This window comes from Emiliania huxleyi, assembly GCF_000372725.1.
Source record: "Emiliania huxleyi CCMP1516 unplaced genomic scaffold EMIHUscaffold_115, whole genome shotgun sequence".
NCBI classification, from domain to species: Eukaryota; Haptophyta; order Isochrysidales; family Noelaerhabdaceae; genus Emiliania; species Emiliania huxleyi.
In genome coordinates, this window is record NW_005201493.1 from 55,200 (window position 1) to 64,220 (window position 9,021).

Consider the following 9,021-nt stretch of genomic DNA (forward strand, 5'->3'; position numbering starts at 1 on the left):
CTCCCCCTCCGCCGTGATGGCCCCAGGAGAAGAATGCTCCGTCAGCAGTGAGGGCGAAGCCGTGGCAGCCGCTGGCCACCACAGAGACGACGCGCTGCCCGGCCAAGGCCTCGATCTTGTTGGGCAGCGACCGGCTCTGCGTGTCGCCGTGGCCCAGGCGTCCTAAATTGTTTGGGCCCCAGGACCAGGCGGAGCCGTCGGCGGTGATGGCGAAGGTGTGGCGGTCTGCCGACACGGCGATGACGCGCTGGCCAGCGAAGGCGTCGATCCTCTTCGGCAGCAGCTGCTTCTCCGTGTTGCCGTGGCCCAACGTGCCTAGGAGTCCCGAACCCCAGCTCCACACCACACCGCCAGTGGTGAGAGCGAAGCTGCAGCCGCCTCCTGCCGACACAGCGATGACGCGCCGGCCCGACAAGGCCTCAACCTTCTTGGGAAGCTGCTGGTTCTGCTCGTTGCCGTGGCCCAACGCGCCGTCTCTTCCCTCGCCCCAGCTCCAGATTGCGCCGTCCATTGTAAGGGCGAGAGAGTGGTAGTCGCCCGCAGAGAGAGCAACGACGCGCTGGCCCGCCAAGGCCTCGATCTTCGTCGGGAGGTGATGGTCGTGCCGGTCGCTGTGGCCCAGCGAGCAGCTCGAGAACATGCCGCCGCCCGCACCCCAGCTCCAGACGGCGCCGTCGGTGGTGAGGGCGAGGCTGGAGAAGCTCCCAGCAGAGATAGCCACGACGCGCTGCCCAGCCAGGGCCTCGATTTTCTTTGGGCGCTGCTGGTAATGCCCGCCAGCATGACCCAGCCATCCTCCCCCGCCCTGCCCCCTTCCCCAACTCCAGACTGAGCTGTCTGCGGCGAGGGCGAGGCTGAAGCAGGACCCAACTGACACGCTTTCAGCGCGCGCTCCCCCGAGCTGCGAGGGGAGTCGTGTTGGGCGGCCGCCGGCCTCTCGGCCCTCGAACAGGCCAAGGCCGCGCCACGGGTCGTGCCCAAGAAGCTTCGTGTCGCCGGCTCCGCCACACGACGCGAGCCGCCCCTCGCCGTCGATGAAGACGCTGTGCTGCATGCTTGACGCCACCCTCGTCGGCGGGTTGGACTCGCGCTGCATCGCCGCAAAGCACAGCCAGCACACGTCGCAGCTATCGCCCGCTGGCGGCTCTGCTAGCTCGTAGCCGCGCTCTCGCGCCCGCAAGCGGATGCCTTCCTCCGCGAGCGAGGAGTGGAAGATGCGCGAAACGGCCGCGACGCGAGCGATGTCGGCGGGGGTGTCGCAGCGCGCGACGACGCGCGCGAGCAAGTCGGTGGCCAAGTCGAGCAGCGCGAGCGGTGGCGGCGGAGGCGCTTGCGTCATGTGACAAATCGGGCTCGTTTTTCTTCTTTCCGGCTGAAGCAGCGAGAGAAAAGGAAAGTCGTTTGCGCCCCGTTTGTGCCGCGTCCCGTGCCCCCGAGTTTACGCGATAATAAATTATGATTGATGACACACACAGAACACAGAGGTGACAGTACACGGACTAGATTGATCGGATCTCATCGTGACACTAGACAGCGCCAGGGGGAGCCTGGGAGGCAGCCATCAGCTTCTGGCCCATGGAGTAAAGCCAGTCCGCCTCCGCCTCGTCGTCCTGTGAGTGCTGCGGCTGGTAGTACTTGACCGCCTTGCCCTTGGTGTCGATGACGTCGTGGTCAGGTGATATGCGATTGCCGAACATGCGCGACACCCGGATGGTCTTTGCCTTGCCGGCGGCGAAGGCGGTCAGGCTATCGTAGTCGCCGACCACAGCTAGTGGGCGGCCGGAGGTGTAACTAGGCGCGTAGAGGTAGTTGTCGGGGTGGTCGGCACCGCCGCCCTTTGAGGAGGAGATCACATGCAGCACGTCCTGCCCATCAATCTCGTCGCTATCGAGCAGCACGCGCAGGCACCGTGCATACACGGCTCGCGTCATGCACTCCGACTCAGCGATCGCCTTGCGCGCCGCCTCCAGCTCCGCAGCCTTGTGGAGTCTCGCCTCGAGATCGGACGCTGCGTCGTGGATGCTCTTCGCGTGATCAATGAATCATTGTCAATGTACCAACTCACCGCCTCCTTACGCGCATCCACCTCCGCATCCACCGGCGATTTTGTTGAGGAGCTTCACAGTAGCACAATAGTCGATCTCGAGCACCACAAGGCTGCGCGCGCCGGGGGTTTCTTTTTTTGGTTTTTCCGCGCTCCGGGGGGTTCTTTCTTTGCGAGGGAAACTCTTTCTTTCCAGTTTCGGCGGACGCCCCGCGCTGCGCACTGGCTCCAAGATAATTCTTCCGATCCACATGCTAGGGGTCGCAGTGGGATCTAGAAATTCAGAAAAATCATGAGGTGTGGTACCGCGGCAGCATCCTCTGTTGTTTTGTGTTTGCAGCCTCTGTGTCGGTCGGATAAAAATGGAAATAAATGGACACGCATGCGCATGACAGGACCCAGTATAGTACACAGCACAAGTATGATTCACCGCCACAGGCGCGCGGCCGCGGGGAGGGGTGACCTGGCTTCGAGATAGATGATTCTGAGGGAGGGTGTGGAGGATGTAGAGTGTAGAGCGTTGTAGAGCTGTAGAGATGTAGAGCGCTCTGGAGCAATGTAGAGCTGTAGAGCTCTACATCCGGCGCGGGACAGAGCGATGCAGATGTAGAGAGATGTAGAGGCGCTCTACAACGTGAAATCTCTACAACAAACTCTACATCAAAAGCGGCGAACGAGGCACGGTCGCTCTCCGACATTAGGCGCGTTGCACTTGCCAGTGCTGCCCTGGCCTTCTGTCTGCCCGCCCAATGGGTGGCAGGTGCCTCTGCTGCTGTGGCATGCCTCACGGCTGCGACTGGCCGGCGCCTCGGCGCGTCAGCTCGGCTCGGCGTAGCGATCGTGGCCAGCGCAACTCGCTTGGACTCAACGCTCAGCCAGGAGCTCCCGCACGCGCTGGCGCGAGGCATGGCGCATGCAACGCGCAGCAATGCTCGCCTCGCCTCGCGCAAATGCGACCGTCCTCGCAGCCGACAGTCTACCGCCTGCTAAAGAAGCACAGCGACGAATGCGGCACCGGCGACGCATGGCAGGCTGGTCATGACGCAGTTATACGGTGTTGTGTGCCGTCAGAGGGACTCTCTGTGTGTCAGGGATAGTCAGGGCCGTCCATCAGACCTCCAGTAAGCTCGGAGACACCCCACTAGTGCGGCTCGACCTCTTTGAGTCACTGCCTTCTCGGCGGGTTTGCTGTAGAGCCTCTACAACAAACTCTACAGCAAAATCGCGCTCTACATCGCTCTACAACGCACGCAGTTCGTCCCGCGCCGGATGTAGAGCTCTACAGCTCTACAGCGCTCTCCAGCGCTCTACATCTCTACAGCTCTACAGCGCTCTACACTCTACATCCTCTACACCCTCCCTCAGAGATGATTCTGCAACCCACATGCTAGGGAGGTCCGTGCTCTAACTACTCTATCGTTGCTCGACCACGCGTTTGGGCTCTCTCGAGGAGGAAGTGGCGGCCCCCGCGGGAGCTCGCTCGCGCCGATGCTGTCATGCGGGACCGATTGAGCGGCGGCTCGCAGTGGGATCGGACTGCAGGAAGGTCCGTTGGGGCTCGAGACGAATGACCGTACGGTTGCGGCGCGTTTGCCCCTTCTCGTCCAGACTCCACGCGCCGGGCCCACCCCGCCGGACCACTGCGCCGCGCTTCCCGACTGGTTGAGCTGATGGCGTGACGATAACCCAACGCTAGTACAGCCAGAGTGCGATTGTGTGTGTAAATAAATAAATAAAACGGACACCTCTACTAGGAGATGGGTAAAAAGGAACAGGTCCCCGCCCTTGCGATCGAACCGCGCATCGCTGGGTTCCGCTCGATAGGGGGTCTGGCGCCACTAGCGGCCAAAACGCCCAACCAACCCAGCCCCGCCTAGCCGCGCTCCAAGGGCTGTCGCCACGCACGATTCACACGACAGATACAAGGCGCAGGCGACGGCTTCCTAGGAAGCCGTCGCCCTCTATGCGGCGAGTACCCACCGACGGTGTCGCGCAGAAGCGCTTTCCCTGTACACGGCGCGCTGCGCTGCCACACGCTGCTCTCACTAGTGCCAAGCGGCGATCGAGTCATCAGGGCGTGGGGCGCTGCCCCTCACTCATGCCCGCTCGGCCACCTCCGCCCGGACCTTCTCGAGCTCCACGTCGCGCGCCGCCACCGTCCCCTTGAGCTTCGCCACCGTCCCCTTCAGCTCCGCCACCTGGTCGAGCGCGTCGCCGAGCAGCCCCTTGGCCACGCCAAAGTCGCGCAGCTGCTCCACGCCGCCGCTCGCCCGCACCTCGGCGGCGTGGTCGGCCACGAAGCGGCGGCACTGCGCGAGGAGCCGCCCGTCGCCCATCGTGTGCGCCGCCTCGAGCAGCGGCACGGCGGTCGCCGGCGCGACGCTCTCCTGCAGCGCCTGCGCGCAGAGCAGCTCGAGGCGCGGCACCTGGTACATCTGCGCCAGCTCCCGCAGGTCGAGCGCGCGCTGCGCCCTGCCCTCCTCCTCGCCGAGGTCGAGCTCATCGGTGCAGAGGTAGTCGATAAGGGCGGTGAAGCTGGCGAGGTCGATATGGGGCACCGTGACCTCGGCGGCGTCGCGCTCCTTCATGCCGATGCCAAACATGGTCCGAAAGACCGGGGACCGAATGCAGAGCACGTTCTTGCTCACGTGCTCGATGCGCTCCCGGTCGTCGCCGACCAGGAAGGTGACCATGCCCTGCGGGAGGGAAGCGTCGCCCCGCGTCTTCTTCATGTCGGCCGAGAAGGTGGAGGGCGGAACGACGATCGGGGCAAAGGAGGGAGGCGGAGGAGGCGCAGCCACGCAGACCTGGCGGAGGCCACCTTCCGAACCGACCAACAGCGTGCTCCCGTCCGGGCTGATTGCGACTTCATCTGGGCTGGCGAGCTGCGCCGCGTCGCCCACACCATCGGCGTTGCCCTCGGTGCCGCTGCCCGCGAGGGTCGTCACAGCGCCCGTCGCCACCTCGACCCGCCGAATCTTGTGGCTCTCATTGTCCGCCACAAACAGCGCGCTGCCGTCCGTGCTGATGGCCATACCGTAGGGGTAGCAGAACTCCGCCGCGTCGCCCACGCCATCCGCGTCGCCATTCTCGCCGCTGCCCGCGAGCGTGGTCACCGCGCCAGTCGCCACCGCCACCCGCCGGATCTTGTGGCCGCCGTTGTCTGCCACAAACAGCGCGCTGCCGTCTGGGCTGATGGTGATGCCAAGCGGTATATTGAACCCCGCCGCGTCGCCGACGCCATCGGCGCTGCCCGTGGTGCCAGTGCCCGCGATCGTCGTCACCTCTCCCGTCGCCACCTCAACCCGCCGGCTTGTCGTTGTCGTGGTCCGTCACAAACAGCGCGCTCCCGTCCGGGCTAATGGCGATGCCAGCTGGGCCGTTGAACTGTGCTGCTTCGCCCACGCCATCGGCGCTGCCCTCGTCGCCGCTTCCAGCGAGCGTGGTCACCTCGCCAGTCGCCACCTCCACCCGCCGGATCTCGTGGCCGCTGAAGTCCGCCACAAAAACCGCGCTCCCGTCCGGGCTGACAGTAACGGTGTAATAGTAGTCGCCACCTCCACTTGCCGGCAAGGCTGCCACGCGGCGCACGCGCCCGGCCGCCGAGACGTGCAGCAGCGAGTCAACGGTCGCGACGTACCAGGCGCCCGCGTGATCGCTCGCGACGCCAACGCGACCGAGCGATGCCTGAAGGCCGTCCTCGCCCTCGAGCGTCAGCGTGGCGACCTGGCCGACGCGCGCGCCAAAGATGGGCGCCTCGAAGCCATCCGCGACCGGAACGGGCTCCTCGTCCTCCTCGCCGCCGCCGCCGCCCGTGCGGGCGCGCTTGCCGGCTCGGGACATGGGGGTGGATTCGGGACAAGGGCTGGGTAGGGTAGCTCGACTCTTCATAGAAAAACCTTCTTTCCCCCTTTTGCGCATGTCTTGTCGCCCTCACGCCCTCGGCCTGGTCGCCAAGAGAGAAAAACGCCGGACACAGGGACGATGTGGGAGGCGAGCTTGCGAGAGTGCGAGCCATGCAGCGTGCTCGCAGTGCCGCTCGCAACGTCAGGGGTCGTCCGAGGATTCCTCTAGGGCCCCTGCACGAAAAAAGAAAGCGGGTCTTGCTAGTCAGGAAACAAGTGCTGTAGCGAGCCTGTCGCTGTCCCTTGTCAGGAGCAGGAGAACTAGGAGAGCGCAACCAGTAGGAGGCCCGCGCCTGCCCCCGTGCCGCCGGGTGCAACCTGTCCTATACGAGAGAGGAATCCCTGGGACCCTGTCGTGTGGGTCGTGAACCCTGCCCAGCCCCCCTCCGTGTCGCGATGCGCTCCCCGCTCCCGTTCCCCTGTGTCCCTGATCGTCCTTACAAGATCCTGCTCGTGCACCGCCGCCTCGTCCATCTCCGGCTGCGGGTGGTCGATGAGATGCCGTGCGAGCTTCAACAGCTGATGTCCAAGTGCCGTCCGTGACTCCATCGTCTCCTTCGACAAGTTGATAGTCACCATGGAGAGCGCCTCGACGACCCAGTCGAGGTCGACGTCCATGTCCATGTCGCTGCCCGCCGCGTCGGCGGCGCTTGAGCTTGCGGCTCCGCTCGGCGCAGCGACTGCAGAGCTGAAGCGGCCGCTGCGTGGCCTCACCGCCACCATCTTCTCGTCCTTCCAGAACGAAAGCCGCAGCCGCGTCGCGTTAGCGTCAAATTGATACGACGGGTGCGACTGTGGTGACGGCACTGCCCACTCAGGCTCGGGGGTACCGCAGCCAGGGCGAAGCAGCACCAGCCCGAAAGGTGCAAAAGCGTCCTCGTAAACCAACTCTGTGACTTTGGTTGCCTTTCGAGTCGGCTCGTAGCGTTCGTTGCAAAGACAGAACTGGAAGTGTCCAATCGAAGGCTTGCTCCTGCGAAAGCCTCCGAGAGTACCACCCTTGTCAGGCAAGCACGATTTGGCATCGGCAGACGGGACGCAGCGCACGTACTGCAGCTCAACGAAGAATCCTGCTGGTCCCTTGCACGATGTGCAGAGGTACTTCTGGAACAAGGTTTCGCCCTTTTCGAGACTACCGTCGCAGCCCGCGCCGAGAAGCCTGCCGAGACAGACGGGCGGCGCCGACGGGCTCTTGCGCGTCGACATATAGTGATCGTGATCGGTGGAAGGGACGACCGACCGCGCGCTGGAGGGTACGAGCAATGTCGCGAGGTCTCTTGCTATTACGCCGGGGCGGGCGCCCCGGGAAAGAGACCTGCGACGTATCGGTCTCATACTCGCACCCCATCTCCGTCGAAATTTTCTTTTCTTTTCCATCTATTTTCATCACTTCGGATAGTTCCCCGCTGTGGAAGTTACAGCCGCAAGTGTCACGCGCCAACCGCAACTGTACATGTCGCCCCCCTCCCCCGGGCGCTGGCTGCCAGGCGGCAGCGTCGCCGAGGCGCCCCTGAGGAGCGTGTGCACGGAGGGCGAAGCCACGCAGCTAGTGGCTGACCTACGCGATATGCAGCTAGCCGGTCGCCTGCCGATTGCTCTTGCCACCGTGCACGACGCGGCAAAGAAGGCTCGACGCGACTTGGCAGACAAGGCTCGGCGCGACACAGCGGAGAAGAAGCCGGCATTCCTGTCGCCGCGCCGGATGGCTCTGAATGCTGCTCAGAGGCGGGCGGACGCCGCGAAAGACAAGGCAGCCAAGAAGACGAGTGCACCGGCTCCGTCCCGCTCCCCAACGGCCTTCTTTCGGAAGCGCGCGACGATGCAGGTCAACTGCATGGACCCGCGCGTGTGGAACTGAGCAGGCGTGTCCGTATGCGGAGCTTGGAGCGTCCCCGCAGCTGCTAGCCGTGCAAGCTGTCGGACATTGAGTGTGGGCGCCAGCGGCGCCGCGTAGTCGCACCCACGGGTAGTGCGCACCGCCACCGCCCAGGCCCCAGCGCCCACACCGGCCACCGGCTCTTCGACCCTCTGGCACTGCTCCGCGCGCGTGTGGCCGGATAATCTCATCGGAACGACCGAGACGGATGCCAGAGAGCAGAGTGCACAGTCTGCATGAGTCTCGCGTGTGCGCGCCACACGTGTACTGCGGCAGCCGACGCGTATAAGTTACCTGGCGTCCGTGAAATGCGGCGCCTTACTTCGTGTGGTCAGCGCGACCCGCGCGGCTATCCCGCAACGGGCGGGCAAGCAGCCGGAGGCGCGCGAGTCGCTGTGCGTGTCATCTGCTCCGCCCCCAAGTACTCTCAGGCCATGTACTCCTTGAAGACCTCGTTCTCCGTCTCGTCAAAGTAGGTGACGCCTACAGCACACCGCCTCGCACGTGGAGCGGCCGTGGCCCACGCAACGCCTCCCCCGGGCAGCAGCCGCCGAGTCCGTCGAGCATGGCGTCAAAGTCGCCGTGCTTGTTAGCGGGCCTACGATGTGCCAGACGCGTCCCGGACATGTCCTTCGGCGCCTCTTCCTCCCGCGGCGCTGCAGCCGCACATCTTGACGCCGGCGAGCACCTTCCCGACCTGCCCGCCGTGGTTGCGGTAGTGCAGCAGCGTGAGGAACATGTCGGGCGTGAGCGCCGACAGGAAGGCGGCGAGTGAGCCTGTTCACAGGCGCGTACCGTGGGCAGGGGCTCTTCACAGCGTGAGGCAAGGACGTGTGGAGAGCGAGCCCGAGTGCTCCGGGAACTCGAAGCGGATCAGCCGCTCGCCAGCCAACTCACCGGGCCGCGCGCCTGAAGCAACCCGCGTCACTCTCATCCGCAAGCCTCCGCCGCACCGCCCCCCCGCCTCTCTCGCCAGGGCAGCGCACCGGCCAGGTAGCGCGCGTGCGTCTTCGCCATCTCGTTGGCCGTCACGTCGGAGCCGTGCACCTTGACGAGGTGCGGCCGAGGTCGGGGTGGCGGTGGGCAGGCCTTGAGGCGGCGGCGAGGGCGGGAGGGCGGCGGCGAGGGCGGGAGGGCGGCGGCGAGGGCGGGGCGCGCGGCACCTCAATCTTGCGCAAGTCGTCGAGGAGAGCGCG

At 65.1% G+C, this 9,021-nt stretch overlaps 3 protein-coding genes across 3 annotated transcripts in view; 1 reads left to right on the forward strand and 2 right to left on the reverse strand.

Annotated features, from left to right (window-relative positions):
- Positions 1 to 4,140: 4,140 nt before the first annotated feature.
- Positions 4,141 to 4,647, reverse strand: EMIHUDRAFT_361541 (hypothetical protein; the record flags this gene model as incomplete). The annotated part of the gene is made up of 1 exon (XM_005791109.1): positions 4,141 to 4,647. One exon carries the CDS (start codon positions 4,645 to 4,647, stop codon positions 4,141 to 4,143), a length of 507 nt encoding a protein of 168 aa, XP_005791166.1.
- Positions 4,648 to 7,402: 2,755 nt separating this feature from the next.
- Positions 7,403 to 7,807, forward strand: EMIHUDRAFT_224125 (hypothetical protein; the record flags this gene model as incomplete). Its single annotated transcript, XM_005791110.1, has 1 exon — positions 7,403 to 7,807. The coding sequence occupies one exon, from the start codon at positions 7,403 to 7,405 to the stop codon at positions 7,805 to 7,807; it is 405 nt and encodes a 134-aa protein (XP_005791167.1).
- Positions 7,808 to 8,069: 262 nt separating this feature from the next.
- EMIHUDRAFT_454560 (putative threonine/serine dehydratase) overlaps positions 8,070 to 9,021 on the reverse strand; it is a 3,617-nt gene continuing 2,665 nt past the window's right edge. Inside the window, exons 13-18 of the mRNA XM_005791111.1 lie at positions 8,989 to 9,021; positions 8,812 to 8,872; positions 8,672 to 8,734; positions 8,494 to 8,602; positions 8,377 to 8,423; positions 8,070 to 8,308 (exon numbers count right to left, since the gene is read on the reverse strand). Coding sequence (XP_005791168.1) covers positions 8,253 to 8,308; positions 8,377 to 8,423; positions 8,494 to 8,602; positions 8,672 to 8,734; positions 8,812 to 8,872; positions 8,989 to 9,021 — 369 coding nt within the window. The 3' untranslated portion in view covers positions 8,070 to 8,252. The remainder of the gene's footprint in view (positions 8,309 to 8,376; positions 8,424 to 8,493; positions 8,603 to 8,671; positions 8,735 to 8,811; positions 8,873 to 8,988) is intronic.